The following is a 22500-nucleotide window of genomic DNA, read 5'->3' as shown; positions in this document are numbered from 1 at the left end:
AAGTTGTTTGAACTGGTTTCACTGGTTCCTGTGTGATGACTCGTACAGATCTTCATCACCATCATCACCAGCAGCTTGTTTCTATGAGGTCTCACCTGCTCCTGCATCAGGTCTTTGAGCTGCGTGATCTTCTCCGTGTCCTCCGGGTGGCTGGTGATGTAATCTTTATCAAAGAACGCCTGGGAATCATACAATAACAATAAGAATGATAATGACAACAATAAGAATGACAATAACAATAATAATAAACATGCGGTCCCACCTCTTGGTATCTGGCGATGCCCCCGTTGACGGCGGCGTCGATCACCCCGTTCAGCGTCATGCTGAGCAGGTTGATGTTGCCGTGCAGCTGCTTGTGTTGGTACTGGCTGATCAGGGTCCGCAGCTCCTGGTTCTTGTTCTCCACCACAGAGACGGCGTTCTCCAGCGGACTCACCTCCACCTGACGGGCGGAGGACGGAGAAGATGAGGAACGCCTCGTGGATCTACAGCTCATCTCACGTTCATCCAGTCACTCACCAGCTCCCTCTTCTCCACCTCGAACCAGCGGGAGATACCCGGCAGAGGATGAGAGAGGATCAGCGTCGTCCTCTCGATCCAAAGACTCTGAAACACACGACACAACTTTATATGTGTATATATACTGTATATATACACACATATATATATATATATATATATATATATATATATATATATATATATATATATATATATATATATATATATATCCAAATCCATAGATATGTATATGGCCTGTTGAAATAAATGAAAGGCTTATGTATATAAAAGGCTTATATATATATATATATATATATATATATATATATATATATATATATATATATATATATATATATATATATATATATACACACACACTTTTTTAAATATAAATATAAAACCAAATATTAAATAATAAATAATGTTTTAACAGAAAAAAATGTTACTTATGAGACGTTTGTGTTGTTGAGGATTGGGTTATGTAAAAACCGAGTTCTTTCTCTTTTCTTTTCTTTTCTAATTACTTTTCATTCGAAGTTCTTTTCATTTTCTCTTTATGCATTATAACTATGTTGCTTTGAGTGAAATAGTTTTCATCACGATGCATTATAACTAAATTGCTTTGAGTAAAATGGTCTTATATCACGATGCATTATAAATTGTTTTGAATGAAATTATCTTTTATCACGATGCATTATAATAATTTTTTTGATTGAAATAGTCTTTTTAGCATGCTGCATTATGCTAATTGTTTTGAGTGAAATTGTCTTCTATCACGCTTAAATACGCTGTAGTACATTTCTGTTTTTTTATGACATTTTTATGACATTTATATATCACGACACAAGTCTGAATATGGTCATAGTAGATGGTATCTTGTTGTAGACGGAAGACAGGTCTAAATAAGGTCATCGCAGATAGTATCCTGTTATATACGGAAGACAGGTCTAACTATGGTCCTGCTGCTTATCAGCTGATCTTGAGTAGCTTTTGCAGCTGTAACCACAAACACGCTATTGAGCGTGTGACCAAGGTCAAAGCATATTGTAATCACACGCACCTGTTACTCCCACTATGTCTCGATGGAGATCTTCCTACACACTTGCCTATATATACTGTGATAACTGCGCACTTCTTCCGTTTCTCTCAGGCTCTGTCCCTGAGAAGGAACCACTCTGTTTGAGAAATCAAACTGAGACTTTCCCACAATGTAATTACTGGTAACTGCTTCTAAGCGCTGATGGGTTTTCCCCCAAGACAAAAAAGAACCGGTTCATGAATTACAATGTGACTTTTGCTCTTGTAGCTTTTTAAACATATAATACTGGTGAACTGACTCTTAGCTACTGAGGGGATTTTCTCCAAGTAAAGAAAAAGACTCAGTTATGGTACTGTGTGTATAATAACTCTTGTTGAAATACAATTTATACTCTCAAATAAGAGTGTAGAACTCTACTCAATGGGGACTTCCGTTTAATGGAATAAGATAACTTCCAGGTTTTTCGAGACGAAGAAGGTAACACCGGGCCGAGGCCATTAACCAGGGAACACAATCCAGCACGATCCTGCCTCGTTTCCAGATCCAGACAAATGTAAGTAATCACTTGGGTTGCAATGTGTAAAACGATTCATCTTCCTTTCCTGTTAGAGGAAACAGTTCGGTGGAGACATGGCTCAATAGTACAGGTAGGCCACGGGGAAACCGAACGAATGGGGTTTTTAACATCCGTCATTGTCTCTATAAATTGTAATCGAAAGCAAACTGAGAGGGAAACCTCATGGTTCTAAAACGGGCCCTCCTCACACAGCTGGCGTAAGGAGTAGGCGCTCCCACTAAGTTCTGACCAGGTCAGGGCTGGTACCGTTACAGTGTGAAATTGTCAATTAGCGTACAAATTCTTGAGGTTTGGCCATAAACATTGACCTTTGACCTCTGAAATCTGATCAGTTCCTCTTTGAGTCCAGGTGGACGTTTGTGGCAAATCTCGGTCATGAGAAGGAGCCGGCAGACGGTCTGGTACCTTGAACTCGTTGTCTCTGTCTTTGGGGCCCTTGTGGAAGGGCCGGTCGTATCGGAACCGCCGGACGTTGTTGACCCGGTAGAAGCTCTTGATGCGGTCGGGGACTCGGTCCATCTGGAGGACGCCGACGCTGTCCGGCACCGGAGTCACCGCGTAGATCTGCAGGTCTGAGTCCAGCGGGTCAAAAAAAGAACTGGACTGGTTAGTTCCTAATTAATGTACCCCTTAATGACACCTTCATGACCCCTTAAATGACCCCTTCATGGCCCCTTCAATGACCCCTTCATGAACCCTTCAATGACCCCTTCATGACCCCTTCATGACCCCTTCAATGACCCCTTCAATGACCCCTTCAATGACCGCTTTATGACCCCTTCAATGACCCCTTCATGACCCCTTCATGACCCCTTCATTGACCCCTTCAATGACTCCTTCAATGACCCCTTCATGACCCTTTCAATGACCGCTTTATGACCCCTTCAATGACCCCTTCATGACCCCTTCAATGACTCCTTCATGACCCTTTCAATGACTGCTTTATGACCCTTTCAATGACCCCTTCAATGACTCCTTCAATGACCCCTTTATGACCCCTTCATGACCCCTTCAATGACCCCTTAATGACCCCTTCATGACCCTTTCAATGACCCCTTCATGACCCCTTCATGATCCTCAACACAGTGGGGATCTTCCATAGAATAACTCTGCTGATGATCTGAAGGATACACTGGGCGTCACACTGCAGGATGGCCTCGTCAGGCTGATTGGGATGCTGCATCGCAATGGCTTGTGGGAATTCTCCCAGCATCCTCTGCTGGAAGGCCTCTAGCCTTTCGTAGTCATGGCCGCGACAGACAAACTCTTTGTTCTGGAGTGACAGAACCGAAACAAAAAGTCAGAAAAAACTGTTTTAAAAGCAAAAAAACACGACAGCATGTTTTTCTTAAATAAAATACACTATTTATGTCAGAAGCTGTAAAGTCATTATCGTCAGATTTCCATCTTTCCGACGGTTCTTGAACGCATCACATGGGATGAACGCTTCCGTCAAAAGAATCTGCCAGAACTGAGTTTAAAGTTTTACATCAAAAACATTTTATTTTCCGTGCCTCATTTAAAATCTCTCCTCAAATAACTTTACTTTCACCAGATTGTGTAAAACCATAATGTTCTGAAACTATGACGTCATGATTTATTCATCTGAGAGACGCTTATCTCACTCTGAGGAAGAAGGGGAACTTCCTGCCGTAGAACCCGACCCTGAAGAACTCCGGCTCCAGGCGCTGCTGCTCCATGATGTTGTCGTAGTATGCCGCCTCCATTTTCTACACACACACACACACACACACACACACACACACACACACACACACACACCAACAACATCAATTGGACCGTAGGTTTGATTCCCTGAGAGACGCATCAGGACGTTCCATCACATCATGAAATGTTTAGTTTCTCTAGTTTTGATTGGCGAGTGAAACACAAACAGAGGGAGGAGTCATGGAGTTTAGAGGGAGGAGTCATGGGAGGAGTCATATAGTTTAGAGGGAGGAGTCATGGAGTTTAGAGGGAGGAGTCATGGGAGGAGTCATATAGTTTAGAGGGAGGAGTCATTGAGTTTAGAGGGAGGAGTCAAGGAGCTCAGAGGGAGGAGTCATGGAGTTTAGAGGGAGGAGTCAAGGAGCTCACCCGGATCCAGCTGAGGCTCTGGTAGTCGTACAGAGATTCATACTGGAAGGCCAGCTCCCTGCAGAGAGGGATGCCGAACTCCCAGCACTGGTGCACACACACACACACACACACACACACACACACACACACACACACACACAGAAACAAACAGACAAAATACATGTTAATGTTGTACTTCGTCTATTTAAAGTCACATTACATGATTATACCCCCTTTTGTGGAGATATGGTGTTATATAATATGTATATAACATATATACTCCCTTCCTTCGTGTGTGTGTGTGTGTGTGTGTGTGTGTGTGTGTGTGTGTGTGTGTGTGTGTGTGTGTGTGTGTGTGTGTGTGCTCTCACCTTGCCCTTGTTGAAGTAGTGGATGACTTTACGGCAGAGCCCCTCCTTCCGGTGCCACTCTGTCTGAGCCGGGTACTGCAGGAACTCCTTCAGGGGCCTCTCGTCCCAGTGCAGCAGCTCCCAGTACAGCAGCAGCGTGAAGGCAGCCTCTGGGGACCAGGAGCACCGCCAGGCTCAGCGTGTGTGTGTGTTAGAGTGTGTTAGAGAGTGTGTGTGTGTGTGTGTGTGTTAGAGTGTGTTAGAGAGTGTGTGTGTTAGAGTGTGTTAGAGAGTGTGTGTGTGTCTGTGTGTGTTAGAGGGAGTGTCTGTGTGACTGTGTTAGAGTATGTGTGTGTGTGTGTGTGTGTGTGTGTGTGTGTGTGTGTGTGTGTGTGTGTGTGTGTGTGTGTGTGTGTGTGTGTGTGTGTGTGTGTGTGTGCTAGAGGGAGTGTCTGTGTGACTGTGTTAGAGTATGTGTGTGTGTTAGAGAGTGTGTGCGTGTGTGTGTGTGTGTGTGTTAGAGTGTGTGTCTGTGTGTGAGTGTGTTAGAGTGTGTGAGACTGTGTCTGTGTGTGACTGTGTTAGAGTGTGTGTGTGTGTGTGTGTGTATGTGTGTGTGTGTGTGTGTGTGTGTGTGTGTGTGTGTGTGTGTGTGTGTGTATGTGTGTGTGTGTGTGTGTGTGTGTGTGTGTGTGTGTGTGTGTGTGTGTGTGTGTGTGTGTGTGAGTACCGGTGTAGTTCTCCGCCTGCAGATGCATATCACACAGCTTGTGGATGTAGCGGATGTACATCTCCTCCTTGTTGATCTCAGACTTGTAGAAATTCTGAGAAGATGCCAAACGAAACACAGTCAGGTTGTAGATCTTCTTCTTCTGTGGTGTGTGACCAGTAGCAGGTAACCAGGTAACCAGTAACTGGAGCTACATTACCAGTTCACTGCTGACTCTTACCAGCAGGTTGACAGTGCAGCCGATCTTCCTGTTCTCCGTCTCGTCTCCCTTCATGCAGTCTCTGCAGGAAAGACGAATGTAATGAACCCCACAAGCTTCCTTCTGGGGTCCGACACTGGGCCATGGCACTGTGCACTGAATTTTAATGTTTTTGCTTTATATTCTACTGTAGATGCAATTGTAAATATTCCTCCCATTATTGCACTTTGTTTATCGTTAAATGTTTATTGTTATTTTTAAATGTTATACACCTTCCGTCAGGACAAATTCCTTGTCTGTGAAAACATACATGGCAATAAATGGTTCTGATATTCAAAGAAAAGAAACTCTGCATTTCCAAGATTAAAGGATCAAATTTACAAGAAAAAACATGAAGTCACGTTTATGAGAAAAGAGTAAAACCTAAACTCCTAAAGTCGGGTTCTTATGTTAAAGGTCCTAAGAGACACATAAATATTAATATTGTAGAAGTTACTACTTGAAAGCGCTAACACAAACAAAAAACAAATGTAAAGAAAAAGAACAAAAAAAGAACAAAGGAAAAAGAAAATATATGAAATTTATATTTTTTATAAAAATAAAGAAAAAAACTGAATAATCTCGTAATTTCAATTGTTTTTTTTTGGGAAATTTGCTGCTTCAATCTGGGAAATTCTGAGTTTTTTCTTGGAATATTTCCAGCTGCACCGGCTCTCTAATTATTCAAATGTTTTCATCTACAAAGCCTCTAATACGCCGTCGCTCAGATCCTTCATGAACACCACGGTGAAAACCTCCACCGAGGTTATCTGATCTCACTTCCCCATCTGCAGCATGCATAACCTCCACTGTGTGTGTGTGTGTGTGTGTGTGTGTGTGTGTGTGTGTGTGTGTGTGTGTGTGTGTGTGTGTGTGTGTGTGTGTGTGTTACCGGTAGTCCAGCAGTCGCTCCATCAGACGCGTGACCGAGGTGACGAAGGAGATCCCCGTCTCCCTCCACGTCTCCTGCTCGATCTTCTCCAACAGACTTCAGGAAAAACAAAAGAAAGTTAGAAACATGACAGAGATATTATCTTATATGTTATATGTTATATCTGAGGAGGAGTGGAGCCGTGCTGCAGAGATGACATGTGACATGTGTCATGTGTCATGTGTCATGTGACATGTGTCATGTGACATGTGACATGTGTCATGTGTCATGTGTGTGACGGCGTACCTCGGGTACGGCCCAAACAGCTGGGTTCTGTCCAGCAGCACAGAGCAAAGCACACACACACACACACACACACTGGGTTAGAGAGGAAGACTGAGCGTTAACTTCTGAGAGGAGAGGAGGAGGAGAGGAGGAGGAGAGGAGGAGGAGAGGAGGAGAGGAGGAGAGGAGGAGAGGAGGAGGAGAGGAGGAGGAGAGGAGGAGGAGAGGAGGAGGAGAGGAGGAGAGGAGGAGGAGAGGGGGAGAGGAGGAGGAGAGGAGGAGGAGAGGAGGAGAGGAGGAGGAGAGGAGGAGAGGAGGAGGAGAGGGGGAGAGGAGGAGGAGAGGGGGAGGAGAGGAGGAGGAGAGGAGGAGAGGAGGAGGAGGAGAGGAGGAGAGGAGGAGGAGGAGAGGAGGAGAGGAGGAGGAGAGGGGGAGAGGAGGAGGAGAGGGGGAGGAGAGGAGGAGGAGGAGAGGAGGAGGAGAGGAGGAGGAGAGGAGGAGAGGAGGAGAGGAGGAGGAGAGGAGGAGGAGAGGAGGAGAGGAGGAGGAGAGGAGGAGAGGAGGAGGAGAGGGGGAGAGGAGGAGGAGAGGGGGAGAGGAGGAGGAGAGGAGGAGAGGAGGAGGAGAGGAGGAGGAGAGGAGGAGAGGAGGAGGAGAGGGGGAGGAGAGGAGGAGGAGGAGAGGAGGAGGAGAGGAGGAGATGAGGAGGAGAGGAGGAGGAGAGGGGGAGGAGAGGAGGAGAGGAGAGGAGGAGGAGAGGAGGAGGAGAGGAGGAGGAGATGAGGAGAGGAGGAGAGGAGGAGGAAAGGAGAAGAGGAGGAGGAGGAGAGGAGGAGAGGAGGAGGAGGAGAGGAGGGGAGGAGGAGGAGAGGAGGAGAGGAGGAGGAAAGGAGAAGAGGAGGAGGAGGAGAGGAGGAGAGGAGGAGGAGAGGAGAGGAGGAGGAGGAGAGGGGGAGGAGAGGAGGAGGAGAGGAGGAGGAGGAGAGGAGGAGGAAAGGAGGAGGAGAGGAGGAGGAGAGGAGGAAGACTTCTGTGAGAAAAGACGGACAGAGAGAAAGAAGAGAGGAAGAGTTCAGTCAGAGGAGATGGATAGAGATGAAGAGGAGAGGAAGAAGAGGAGCTGAGGAGGAAAAGGTTCCTTACAGCAAACCGAAGAGCTCTCTGTAGTTCTCGTCACCTTTCCCCTCGGACACCAGACTGTCCAGCTTGTCGATAAGCTCCGCCTCCACCTGCAACAGACACAACAAATACATGAAGTAAACACCAGCCGGGTCTGATCACATGACACACGGCCTCCACACAGCTGGTCTGGTCACATGACACACACATGACACACACATGACACACACATGACACACACATGACACACGGGCTCCACACAGCTGGTCTGGTCACATGACACACACATGACACACACATGACACACGGGCTCCACACAGCTGGTCCCGACCTGTTTGAAGTTCCCGTTCTTGCGCTGCTCCCAGTCCATCATGTCGTGGAAGATGGGGATCATGATGTTCCGTACCTCCAGCTGGGGAACCAGCGTCACGCCCAGGAACGGCCCGATCATCCCGGGGATGAAATGGATCTTATTCTCACCTGCAGATCAATCAGACGATCAATCAGACGATCGATCAGACGATCGATCAGAGTTTTTATTCAGCTTTGGAAGCTGATAGTTCAACATGCGCCTCATGAGACGTGAATGGAGACACGCAGATACTGAGAAACAAGACGAGGTCCAGACATGAAGCGTTCCACGTCACAGCCTGGTGTCCGAGGGGAACGGTGACGAGAACCACAGAGTTCTAACTGAAGACCAGTTAAATGGCGTTGAAACGTGACCACAGACGTCCACAGAGACCCTTACCGAGGTTCTGCCACATGCTGAAGAGTTCGTAGGTCATCATCACCCTCATGTCTCCGTACCTGCAGGCGGACACAAGGAACACATGCAGCAGTCTGTCTGTGAGGAGAGGATCCACCGGTACATCCTAGTACACGGCTATTTGAATAACTTACTAGAAGTACTATAATAAAGAAACCCTTGTGAGATTATCTAATCTGTGTATATAGCAGTACATGTGTTACTTAATGAAGACTGAACACAGAGAAAAAGAAAAGAAAATGAAGGAAAAGCTTCCAGGATGAATATCTCTGAAAGAGACAGCAGACTGCTTTAAAAGATGAATCATCATAGGACAACATGTTGAGAGTCTCTCTGCAAAGTTTGGCTTTGATGAAGAGAAGTAGAACATTTCTTTCGATTCTTTTAGTACTGGCAGTTTAGACGAATCTCCAAATGGAGCGTCCGATCGGCCGGCGCTGAAACCGAGCCCAAGAGGGCGCTGTGACTGGAAACCTCCTGTTTTCCCCTCCGGTGGATGACCCGGGAGGTCTTCTTTATTTCTAGTTCAAAATTGCGCGGCTGGAGTTTACGAAGCCCGAGTTTATCTTCATGAGGTGAGCAATGTTTCTGTACATTCGCTGGCTGGAGGACATTAAGCTGATGCTTTGGCTGAGAAGAGATTGGAAGCATCCGCAGGTTGTGGGAGTTAGCCTGCAGCTAACTGCTAGCGGAAGTGGGAGCTGGAAACATCTCGTATAGCTGGTCATGTCTCGACTCATCTGGACATTTAAATCTCTGTAGTTGGTTCAGTTGTGTGAATGGAGCATGTATACATGGATTGCTACGTCTCATAGCGCAGGCTGGCTGTTTAATCTGCTATATGGCATCACTATATTGTTCAATATATACTTTTCCAGTAGCCTCCAAGGTCTGTGCCCCAAAATGAAAGGGGTTCCCCTGGCCCCATATGGGTGCTAGCCAACATCCAGACAGCCAGTAAGCTGGAGGTTTGTTGTCTGGAAAGGCCTGATGGGGAGAGAGCTCTCTGGGGTGAAGAAGACCTCCTTCAGGAAGGGACACGGAGCCAAGCTCATAGAGCTGCTTCACTCACACACGGTGTGTGTCCTTCCTACGTGTGTGTGTCCTTACTACGAGTGTGTGTCCTTACTACGTGTGTGTGTGTCCTTACTACGAGTGTGTGTTCTTACTACGAGTGTGTGTCCTTACTACGAGTGTGTGTCCTTACTACGAGTGTGTCCTTACTACGAGTGTGTGTCCTTACTACGAGTGTGTGTTCTTACTACGAGTGTGTGTGTTCTTACTATGTGTGTGTGTCCTTCCTACGAGTGTGTGTCCTTACTACGAGTGTGTGTCCTTACTACGAGTGTGTGTTCTTACTACGAGTGTGTGTTCTTACTACGTGTGTGTGTGTTCTTACTATGTGTGTGTGTTCTTACTATGTGTGTGTGTTCTTACTATGTGTGTGTGTTCTTACTACGTGTGTGTGTGTTCTTACTATGTGTGTGTGTCCTTACTACGTGTGTGTGTCCTTACTACGAGTGTGTGTCCTTACTACGAGTGTGTGTCCTTACTACGAGTGTGTGTTCTTACTACGAGTGTGTGTGTTCTTACTATGTGTGTGTGTCCTTACTATGTGTGTGTGTTCTTACTATGTGTGTGTGTTCTTACTACGTGTGTGTGTGTTCTTACTATGTGTGTGTGTCCTTACTACGTGTGTGTGTCCTTACTACGAGTGTGTGTTCTTACTACGTGTGTGTGTCCTTACTACGAGTGTGTGTGTTCTTACTACGTGTGTGTGTGTTCTTACTACGAGTGTGTGTGTCCTTACTACGAGTGTGTGTGTCCTTACTACGAGTGTGTGTCCTTACTATGAGTGTGTGTTCTTACTACGAGTGTGTGTTCTTACTACGTGTGTGTGTGTTCTTACTACGAGTGTGTGTTCTTACTACGAGTGTGTGTTCTTACTACGAGTGTGTGTTCTTACTACGAGTGTGTCCTTACTACGTGTGTGTGTCCTTACTACGTGTGTGTGTGTTCTTACTACGAGTGTGTGTTCTTACTACGTGTGTGTGTGTTCTTACTACGAGTGTGTGTGTCCTTACTACGTGTGTGTGTGTCCTTACTACGTGTGTGTGTGTCCTTACTATGTGTGTGTGTTCTTACTACGTGTGTGTGTGTCCTTACTACGTGTGTGTGTGTCCTTACTACGTGTGTGTGTGTTCTTACTATGTGTGTGTGTGTCCTTACTACGAGTGTGTGTGTCCTTACTACGTGTGTGTGTGTGTGTGTGTTCTTACTATGTGTGTGTGTTCTTACTATGTGTGTGTGTTCTTACTGTGTGTGTGTGTTCTTACTATGTGTGTGTGTTCTTACTACGTGTGTGTGTGTCCTTACTACGTGTGTGTGTTCTTACTACGTGTGTGTGTGTTCTTACTGTGTGTGTGTGTTCTTACTACGTGTGTGTGTGTTCTTACTGTGTGTGTGTGTTCTTACTACGTGTGTGTGTGTTCTTACTGTGTGTGTGTGTTCTTACTATGTGTGTGTGTGTGTGTGTTCTTACTGTGTGTGTGTGTTCTTACTTGTCTAAGACCTTCTTCCTCTTGGCAGAACTCAGGCTCTCCAGCTGTAAACTGGGCTGGTTGATGTACAGCACCGCCAGACTGAAGTAGGAGTTCCACACCTGTTCCCACACACACACACACACACACACACACACACACACACACACAACATCACAACATATGAAATGTGTTTCCTGCACAAAGCTTTCAGCCATCAGTGTGAACAACATCAGAGCTCCTCTGGTCACATCCTGCTTCACTGTTCTCAGACCAGCTGGCCCACAGGAACAGGAAGTGGACGTTAGCTCCTCCCTGTTTCTGTGTGACGGCAGGCAGCTCTCTGACCTCCGACTCAGCTGCATTCCTCTCTATGGTCTGAAGGTTTCTACAGAGGCGTTTGCTTATATATCATCCAGAGCCTGACTTAGACAACATCTTACTACTAAAACATGGAGAAGATAAAATATATTTACAGTATTTTGTGTGTGATCTAAAATGGAAAAACTTTTGGCTCTAATGTCAAAAACTGGCTTCATCCAACATCACAGTCAGTGTTAAAGCAACACAACGTCACAGTCAGTGTTAAAGCAACACAACGTCACAGTCAGTGTTAAAGCAACACAACATCACAGTCAGTGGTAAAGCAACACAACATCACAGTCAGTGGTAAAGCAACACAACATCACAGTCAGTGTGTTGAAGCAACACAACATCACAGTCAGTGGTAAAGCAACACAACATCACAGTCAGTGGTAAAGCAACACAACATCACAGTCAGTGGTAAAGCAACACAACATCACAGTCAGTGGTAAAGCAACACAACATCACAGTCAGTGTGTTGAAGCAACACAACATCACAGTCAGTGGTAAAGCAACACAACATCACAGTCAGTGGTAAAGCAACACAACATCACAGTCAGTGGTAAAGCAACACAACATCACAGTCAGTGTTGAAGCAACACAACATCACAGTCAATGGTAAAGCAACACAACATCACAGTCAGTGTGTTAAAGCAACACAACATCACAGTCAGTGGTAAAGCAACACAACATCACAGTCAGTGGTAAAGCAACACAACATCACAGTCAGTGGTAAAGCAACACAACATCACAGTCAGTGGTAAAGCAACACAACATCACAGTCAGTGTGTTAAAGCAACACAACATCACAGTCAGTGGTAAAGCAACACAACATCACAGTCAGTGGTAAAGCAACACAACATCACAGTCAGTGGTAAAGCAACACAACATCACAGTCAATGGTAAAGCAACACAACATCACAGTCAGTGTGTTAAAGCAACACAACATCACAGTCAGTGGTAAAGCAACACAACATCACAGTCAGTGGTAAAGCAACACAACATCACAGTCAGTGTTGAAGCAACACAACATCACAGTCAATGGTAAAGCAACACAACATCACAGTCAGTGTGTTAAAGCAACACAACATCACAGTCAGTGGTAAAGCAACACAACGTCACAGTCAGTGGTAAAGCAACACAACATTGGGTGAGCGTGTCGGTTGAAGTCACCTTGAAGTCAAACTCCGCTTCAGTGAAGTTCTTGTGCAGAGCCGGAGACAAGTACTGAGCCGTGGTCAAGATGATGCTGCAGAGCGGGAGCAAAACACAGCTCGGTCACGCAGTGATGCTACATGTAGCACTGCTACATGAGTCACTGCTACATGAGTGCCACTGCTACATGAGTCAGTGCTATATGTATCATTACTACATGTGGGTCCCTGCTACATGTATCAGTGCTAAATGTGTCACTGCTACATTAGTATCAGTGCTACATGTGTCACTGCTACATTAGTATCAGTGCTACATGCGTCACTGCTACATTAGTATCAGTGCTACATGCGTCACTGCTACATTAGTATCAGTGCCACATGCGGCACTGCTACATTAGTATCAGTGCTACATGCGGCACTGCTACATTAGTATCAGTGCTACATGTGTCACTGCTACATTAGTATCAGTGCTACATGTGTCACTGCTACATTAGTATCAGTGCTACATGTGTCACTGCTACATTAGTATCAGTGCTACATGTGTCACTGCTACATTAGTATCAGTGCTACATGCGGCACTGCTACATTAGTATCAGTGCTACATGTGTCACTGCTACATTAGTATCAGTGCTACATGCGTCACTGCTACATTAGTATCAGTGCTACATGCGTCACTGCTACATTAGTATCAGTGCTACATGTGTCACTGCTACATTAGTATCAGTGCTACATGTGTCACTGCTACATTAGTATCAGTGCTACATGTGTCACTGCTACATTAGTATCAGTGCTACATGTGACACTGCTGCATTAGTATCAGTGCTACATGTGTCACTGCTACATTAGTATCAGTGCTACATGTGTCACTGCTACATTAGTATCAGTGCTACATGTGTCACTGCTACATTAGTATCAGTGCTACATGCGTCACTGCTACATTAGTATCAGTGCTACATGCGTCACTGCTACATTAGTATCAGTGCTACATGTGTCACTGCTACATTAGTATCAGTGCTACATGTGTCACTGCTACATTAGTATCAGTGCTACATGTGTCACTGCTACATTAGTATCAGTGCTACATGTGACACTGCTGCATTAGTATCAGTGCTACATGTGTCACTGCTACATTAGTATCAGTGCTACATGTGTCACTGCTACATTAGTATCAGTGCTACATGTGTCACTGCTACATTAGTATCAGTGCTACATGTGTCACTGCTACATTAGTATCAGTGCTACATGTGGCTCCCTGCTGCCTGGACATTATTCATGCGTCTTACTTGCTGGTCAGAAGCCTCATGACGTTCCAGTCCCGAGGGAAAATACTGAGCTTCATCAGATTCCTGAAGACACACAAAATCTTCAACAAGAACTCCTGAGGAGAGGAAGAGGAGGAGGAGAGGAAGAGGAGAGGAAGAGGAAGAGATGAAGAGGAGATGAGGAGGAGAGGAGGAGGAAGAGGAGAGGAGGAGATGAAGAGGAGATGAAGAGGAGGAGAGGAAGAGGAGAGGAATAGGAGGAGGAGGAGGAGGAGAGGAGGAGATGAAGAGGGGAGGAGAGGAAGAGAGGAAGAGGAGAGGAAGAGGAGAGGAGGAGGAGGAGGAGGAGAGGAGGAGATGAAGAGGAGATGAGGAAGAGAGGAAGAGGAGAGGAAGAGGAGGAGGAGGAGAGGAGGAGATGAGGAGGAGATGAGGAGGAGGAGGAGAGGAAGAGGAGGAGGAGAGGAAGAGGAGATGAGGAGGAGATGAGGAGGAGGAGATGAAGAGGAGAGGAGGAGGAGAGGAAGAGGAGAGGAGTAGGAGAGGAGGAGATGAAGAGGAGAGGAGGAAGAGAGGAAGAGGAGAGGAAGAGGAGGAGGAGGAGAGGAGGAGATGAGGAGGAGAGGAGGAAGAGAGGAAGAGGAGAGGAAGAGGAGGAGGAGGAGGAGAGGAAGAGGAGAGGAAGGGGAGAGGAAGAGGAGGAGGAGGAGGAGGAGAGGAGGAGATGAAGAGGAGATGAGGAGGAGAGGAGGAGATGAAGAGGAGATGAGGAGGAGAGGAGGAAGAGATGAAGAGGAGATGAGGAGGAGGAGAGGAGGAGATGAAGAGGAGATGAGGAGGAGATGAGGAGGAGAGGAGGAAGAGAGGAAGAGAGGAAGAGGAGGAGGAGGAGGAAGAGGAGAGGAAGAGAGGAAGAGGAGAGGAAGAGGAGAGGAAGAGGAGGAGGAGGAGAGGAGGAGATGAAGAGGAGAGGAGGAGATGAAGAGGAGATGAGGAGGAGAGGAGGAGGAGAGGAGGAGGAGATAAGGAGGCGTTTTAGTTCAGTGTTCATTAGAGCTTTCATTCTAGAGACCAGACTTGATGCATCTTTACCTTGAGCTCCTCTTTGCTCTGGAAGTTCTCCACCAGGCGCTGGAAGTGGATGTCCGTCATCTGGCGGAGGAGAGACAGGAGGCAGGACACATACTCTCCCTGCCAATAGGAAGCAGGGGGAAAGGCATGAGAGCCAATCACATGGCAGCAGTTATCAGGAAGTGGCCAATGAGAGACGATGACAGCAGGATGATGAAAGGCTCTAACAGCTGATCTCTGTTCCAGTCTGTGCTGTGAGAACAACTCAGTCTCTCAGCAGGTTGTGAACCAGTCCGGAAGAGCAATCTATTGCTTCCATGATCAGGGACAAGAAAGAAAGAACTCAACCTGACAGAGTCCACATTTATAATAATAATATAATATCACAAGACTGGATGTAAAGATGAGCTTCAGAAAGAATCTCTGATCCATGCAAGCAGAGAGAGGATGAGGAGCAGGAGGATGAAGGCTGATGGCAACGAGAGCGCTGGAGGACAGACGGGTCAGTGACAGGGGGGAGGGGCTGGGAGGGCAGTAATCATCACATTATGAACTATATTCATTTCAGTATTAACGTAGTACAATGGAACTAAATACACACATTCACCTCGTGACATTTAAAATCTAATGCTTTGAAACGTTATGAACATTAAACATGACAACACTGACGGCCCTGAGGCGGATGGAGAGGAAGGAGGCAGGAGGCAGGAGGAAGGAGGCAGGAGGCAGGAGGCAGGAGGCAGGAGGCAGGAGGCAGGAGGAAGGAGACAGGAGGAAGGAGACAGGAGGCAGGAGGCAGGAGGCAGGAGGAAGGAGGCAGGAGGCAGGAGGCAGGAGGAAGGAGACAGGAGGCAGGAGGCAGGAGGCAGGAGGAAGGAGACAGGAGGCAGGAGGCAGGAGGCAGGAGGCAGGAGGAAGGAGACAGGAGGCAGGAGGCAGGAGGCAGGAGGCAGGAGGAAGGAAGCAGGAGGCAGGAGGCAGGAGGCAGGAGGCAGGAGGAAGGAAGCAGGAGGCAGGAAGCAGGAGGCAGGAGGAAGGAAGCAGGAGGCAGGAGGCAGGAGGCAGGAGGCAGGAGGAAGGAGGCAGGAGACAGGAGGAAGGAGACAGGAGGCAGGAGGCAGGAGGCAGGAGGCAGGAGGAAGGAAGCAGGAGGCAGGAGGCAGGAGGCAGGAGGCAGGAGGCAGGAAGCAGGAGGAAGGAAGCAGGAGGCAGAAGGCAGGAGGCAGGAGGAAGGAAGCAGGAGGCAGGAGGCAGGAGGCAGGAGGAAGGAAGCAGGAGGCAGGAAGCAGGAGGCAGGAGGAAGGAAGCAGGAGGCAGGAGGAAGGAAGCAGGAGGCAGGAGGCAGGAGGCAGGAGGAAGGAAGCAGGAGGCAGGAAGCAGGAGGCAGGAGGAAGGAAGCAGGAGGCAGGAGGCAGGAGGCAGGAGGCAGGAGGCAGGAGGAAGGAAGCAGGAGGCAGGAGGCAGGAAGCAGGAGGCAGGAGGAAGGAAGCAGGAGGCAGGAGGCAGGAGGCAGGAGGAAGGAAGCAGGAGGCAGGAGGAAGGAAGCAGGAGGCAGGAGGCAGGAGGGGAAGTCGTAGTAGTGGTATTGTTAGTTACTAACAGTGATCTCCGCGGTGCACTGCGGGCAGCGTTGACCCCTTACCGCCTCCTGCGATTGGCTCTTGCTCATGATGGACAGCAGGCTCTGCAGGAGGACGTCCAGCAGGGACTCCACCATCATCTCCACCTCCTCCTGCACCGACGTGTCCTGGAGGAGGAGTTAGAGGAAGAGGGCGGAGCTTCAGTGTGTCCAGACATCAGAGATGTGCATGTCAACAGTTGTCCTTTAAAGTTTCATAGGTTTTGTCTCCGTGATAAAGTTTAGGTTAAACATTATCATGAGCTTGGTGATAATAAAAAAGCTAAAGAATTGAGAACAAAGTGTGAAGACATCGTCATGAACGTCGACATTTACACTTACAGGATGATTCATGCTCTGCAGAGGAAGAACCCATCGGACAACAAGTGTGAGGAAGACAGAGTCAGTACGACGACAGAGACACTTTCACATGATGGGGTGGAGTGTGTGTGTGTGTGTGTGTGTGTGTGTGTGTGTGTGTGTGTGTGTGTGTGTTACCATTGAGCTGCTCTTGATAATAGAGAATATGGAGCTGAGGATTCCAGAGCAGATGAGCAGCTCTTTCTGCTGCCTCAGATGGAGATGGATGTGATGCAGGACCACAGGAAGCAGGATCCTCCGAGACTCTGAGGGCACACACACACACACACACACACACACACACACACACACACACACACACACACACACACACACACACACACATGTAATTGCATGTGGCTTTGGTGCTAGAGAGATTTAATAACTGTTTGATTGATTTAACTGTATTTTGCGTGCAGATCCACAGAAGACTTTACATTAGTTATAAATACATTCTGCCAAACATAAGCGGACATCATATGTGAAGATGGTAAAGTAGTAATAACAGCAATGACACAGCAGATACATTCATAAAGAAGCAGCAGGCCTTACTGTTGGGGACTCTCTACTGTTGGACGTAGAGGGGCTCATTGGCTTAGCGACATGCTCACCTGATGAAGAACAAATCAGAGACAGTTGGAAGTAGAAGCGTCACCTGGGAAAGAGAAGAGCCGGCTGTCCACCGTGCGGGCGATGGACTGCAGCTTGACCACGTCCATGGACTGTCCCATGTGCACCGTGGACGGCATGCTGCCCAGAGTGCCGCGCACAAACTCCGCCACTTCCTGCACCGTGAACATCTGCAGCAGCTCGTCGAAGATCGCCGGGAACGAGTTCAGCAGAGCGGCCTGAGGAGGACGAGGAGAGAGGAAGACGACGAGGCGTTGCATAGGGCAGGAGTGGGCGTCGGGGGAAAGGAGTGAAAGAGAGAGAGAGAGAAACGGTAGTGAGGTGAATCATGTGAGTTTCTGTGAGAAATGTGATGATGACTTGCGTCTGTAATAAAACAGCAGATCAGAGGTTAAAGCCACGCATTACAAAATGCTCTTCATGGCACAGTACAGCTCTGACCACTGATCATTTTGCTTTAAATGCTCTATTTAATTCAGTATTATGTTCTGAAATGAAAGTGCTGCATTTTGGAATCCAGACGTTCACCAGGTGAGACATTGAAGAGAGACACAGGAGAGCGAACAAAGTGAATTCATCCATTCACAGACAGGAAATCACAGATTTACAAGGAATATTAATTCTAGAAAGAAAAAGTTTTGAAGAAAAAGCAAAACAAAAAACTGTTAGACGAATACAAACAGCACAGCATTTGATCTGAGAAGAAGAATTGCAGGAGATGCGTCTTTAAAATGTTTGTCCTCAATTGTCTGTTTTTAGTAGCTGGACTCATAGTTTTACGTCAGAAGAATAATTGTTATGGACACAACCAATGAGGCTTCAGGAGAAATGTGCTGTTTTTCTTGCATCTTAGTTGACCTACAATACACATTTCAGTAAATAAGCGCAGTCAATGAAGAAATAACCTCTTTTGATAATCTTTTCCCAAGTGCAAATATGTTTCAGCTGTGGACTGATCAATGAGCTGAGACTCATCAGTGTGTAGTGATCTATGAGCTGTGACTCAGTGTGTAGTGATCTATGAGCTGAGACTCATCAGTGTGTAGTGATCTATGAGCTGAGACTCATCAGTGTGTAGTGATCTATGAGCTGTGACTCATCAGTGTGTAGTGATCTATGAGCTGAGACTCATCAGAGTGTAGTGATCTATGAGCTGAGACTCATCAGAGTGTGTAGTGATCTATGAGCTGTGACTCATCAGAGTGTAGTGATCTATGAGCTGTGACTCATCAGAGTGTAGTGATCTATGAGCTGTGACTCATCAGAGTGTAGTGATCTATGAGCTGAGACTCATCAGAGTGTAGTGATCTATGAGCTGAGACTCATCAGAGTGTGTAGTGATCTATGAGCTGTGACTCATCAGAGTGTAGTGATCTATGAGCTGTGACTCATCAGAGTGTAGTGATCTATGAGCTGTGACTCATCAGAGTGTAGTGATCTATGAGCTGTGACTCATCAGAGTGTAGTGATCTATGAGCTGAGACTCATCAGAGTGTGTAGTGATCTATGAGCTGAGACTCATCAGAGTGTAGTGATCTATGAGCTGAGACTCAGAGTGTAGTGATCTATGAGCTGAGACTCATCAGAGTGTAGTGATCTATGAGCTGAGACTCATCAGAGTGTAGTGATCTATGAGCTGTGACTCATCAGAGTGTAGTGATCTATGAGCTGAGACTCATCAGAGTGTAGTGATCTATGAGCTGTGACTCAGAGTGTAGTGATCTATGAGCTGTGACTCATCAGAGTGTAGTGATCTATGAGCTGTGACTCATCAGAGTGTAGTGATCTATGAGCTGTGACTCATCAGAGTGTAGTGATCTATGAGCTGTGACTCATCAGAGTGTAGTGATCTATGAGCTGAGACTCATCAGAGTGTAGTGATCTATGAGCTGAGACTCATCAGAGTGTAGTGATCTATGAGCTGAGACTCATCAGAGTGTAGTGATCTATGAGCTGTGACTCATCAGAGTGTAGTGATCTATGAGCTGAGACTCATCAGAGTGTAGTGATCTATGAGCTGTGACTCATCAGAGTGTAGTGATCTATGAGCTGTGACTCATCAGAGTGTAGTGATCTATGAGCTGTGACTCATCAGAGTGTAGTGATCTATGAGCTGAGACTCATCAGAGTGTAGTGATCTATGAGCTGTGACTCATCAGAGTGTAGTGATCTATGAGCTGAGACTCATCAGAGTGTAGTGATCTATGAGCTGAGACTCATCAGAGTGTAGTGATCTATGAGCTGTGACTCATCAGAGTGTAGTGATCTATGAGCTGAGACTCATCAGAGTGTAGTGATCTATGAGCTGTGACTCATCAGAGTGTAGTGATCTATGAGCTGTGACTCATCAGAGTGTAGTGATCTATGAGCTGAGACTCATCAGAGTGTAGTGATCTATGAGCTGTGACTCATCAGAGTGTAGTGATCTATGAGCTGTGACTCATCAGAGTGTAGTGATCTATGAGCTGAGACTCATCAGAGTGTAGTGATCTATGAGCTGTGACTCATCAGAGTGTAGTGATCTATGAGCTGTGACTCATCAGAGTGTAGTGATCTATGAGCTGTGACTCATCAGAGTGTAGTGATCTATGAGCTGAGACTCATCAGAGTGTAGTGATCTATGAGCTGTGACTCATCAGAGTGTAGTGATCTATGAGCTGTGACTCATCAGAGTGTAGTGATCTATGAGCTGAGACTCATCAGAGTGTAGTGATCTATGAGCTGTGACTCATCAGAGTGTAGTGATCTATGAGCTGAGACTCATCAGAGTGTAGTGATCTATGAGCTGTGACTCATCAGAGTGTAGTGATCTATGAGCTGTGACTGACTGTAACAAGGTGGACGGTTCAGAAACAGCACTACAGTTGGAGGACCTTGAGGTGAGCGTTGGAGGTGAGTCCCAGCAGGAGTGCAGTGGTGTCAGGGCGGTGGGGTGCTGGTGTAGAGTCACAGCGGTGTTTGTGACATCAGGCTCTCAAACAGCTGAATTAGGATTCTGGGCTTCACACAGGGAACGGGGTGCTGTGGCTTTCATCCCGACGTCTACTTACTGACAGTGGAGGCGGCCGCAGAGCGTTGGAGCTCCAGGCCTGAGTGCAGTTCGCTTGCCCGCTGCCAGGAGCCTGTCCTGGGGCAAGGGGCGGGGTTTGGCCCGGGGCGGGGGCTAGTGCTAAGCAAGCGGGCGGCCCGGCGCCGGGGGCCTGATTTTGGCCTGGACAAGGCTGGGAGCCCTGTGATGTGTGGGTGTGGAGGGAAGAGGCCCAGGAGGAATAACAGGGACCCGAAGGGTGGAGCAAAGAATTGTGGGAGATTGAAAGAGAAGGTCAGGGAAGGAATCGAGGAAAGGTCCGAGGTACAAAAGAGATACATGAAGGAGATAAGAGTCAGGTTATAGCAACTAAAAGGAGACGGAAATGATCTAAACTACAAGCAGATGTCATTCACTCTTTGGATTAGTCTTGTCTAAACTATAAAGACACAACACCTTTCAGTAGCAGCTGTGAAAAGGTGAAATGACTTCTTCTTTCTTAAAGGAAATAGAACGATTAAAGAAAAGTCGAGTCTGTCAGGCGTCTCTTCTGCGGTTGCCTTCCCACCTGTGTGAAGATGAGGGTCTCCGAGTTGCGGCTGTCCAGGCTGAGCACGAAGCGGATCGACTGGAAGAGTTCCTGGACGCTGCAGCGAAACTGCTCCTCCTCCATGCCGCAGGTGGCTCGAGAGTAAAGGATCCGGGACTGGATGATGAACTTAAACAGATACTCCAAGGCCTGAGGGTCCGTGTGTGAGACGGACACAAGGAGGGAATGAATGAGAGAAGAATCAATACATGAAACAATATGAATGTGTTATTTACGAATAAACATCCCCAACACACGTATTCATTGTCTTATTCATTGTTTCTATCTTCATCTCCTTCCAGGAAGACACAAAGAGTTGCATCAGAAATATATACATATATATATATATATATATCTATATAGATATATATATATATATATATATATATATATATATATATATATATATATATATATATCTATATAGATATATATATATATATCTATATATATATAGATATATATATATAGATATATATATATCTATATAGATATAGATATATATATATATATATATCTATATCTATATAGATATATATATATATATCTATATAGATATATATATATATATATATATATATATATATATATATATATATATATATATATATATATATATATATATATATATATATATATAGATATAGCAAAGTTACAGTCCTAAAAACATACAAATGTCCAGGTAAGAGTTTTTTTTACAAAGTTAAGAGAAAAGACTATCATTCAGTAGTAAACAGACAAACAGACAAACATAAACAACATAAACAGACAAAAAAAACACAAACCTTATCTATATATATCTATATATATATATATATATATATATATAGATATATATATATCTATATAGATATAGATATATATATATATATAGATATATATATATATATATATATATATATATATATATATATATAGATATATATATATCTATATATATATCTATATATAGATATATATATATCTATATATATATATATATATAAAATAGTATTTGATTCAACAGAAAGTGCAGTAAAGTCTCATTTAATGAGAAATAACTCATTTGTTTTAATTGTACACCATCAATATATTTTAATAGTAATTTGAATCCAATCAAGATGTTTTAACACAACTGTGAATTACAGTTACTCAACTGCTGCATCGATTTAAAAATGTATTGAAGAATCAATAACCTGAGTTTATTATTACATTAAATTAAACAGATTTATGTCATTGAAGTTTGATTTTTCAAAAATGAAAACTAAAAACGTCAACTGAACATGCCAATCATTTCCAGACACATTTGATATTTGTACAGTGCTTCACATTTTAAATCCAAAAC

The 22500-nt window shown here is 45.6% G+C and overlaps 1 protein-coding gene across 1 annotated transcript in view; it reads right to left on the bottom strand.

The window, feature by feature from the left end:
• Positions 1-22500, bottom strand: part of LOC306736521 (dedicator of cytokinesis protein 3-like) — a gene marked incomplete at both ends in the record, with an annotated part of 79941 nt that overhangs the window by 6973 nt on the left and 50468 nt on the right. The window contains 24 exon segments of the mRNA XM_079218166.1: positions 96-179; positions 263-442; positions 520-606; positions 2526-2692; positions 3252-3393; positions 3746-3850; positions 4218-4304; positions 4571-4719; positions 5280-5373; positions 5500-5560; positions 6410-6505; positions 6695-6721; positions 7817-7902; positions 8124-8272; positions 8544-8602; positions 11123-11223; positions 12638-12713; positions 13902-13996; positions 14973-15071; positions 16552-16698; positions 17068-17195; positions 17585-17777; positions 20610-20681; positions 21156-21326. Of these exon segments, the coding sequence (XP_079074292.1) occupies positions 96-179; positions 263-442; positions 520-606; positions 2526-2692; positions 3252-3393; positions 3746-3850; positions 4218-4304; positions 4571-4719; positions 5280-5373; positions 5500-5560; positions 6410-6505; positions 6695-6721; positions 7817-7902; positions 8124-8272; positions 8544-8602; positions 11123-11223; positions 12638-12713; positions 13902-13996; positions 14973-15071; positions 16552-16698; positions 17068-17195; positions 17585-17777; positions 20610-20681; positions 21156-21326 (2655 nt within the window).

This window comes from Taurulus bubalis, assembly GCF_910589615.1.
Source record: "Taurulus bubalis genome assembly, chromosome: 5".
NCBI lineage: Eukaryota > Metazoa > Chordata > Actinopteri > Perciformes > Cottidae > Taurulus > Taurulus bubalis.
Note: the sequence above shows the minus strand (reverse complement) of the source record. Positions and strands in the feature narration are given on the sequence as shown.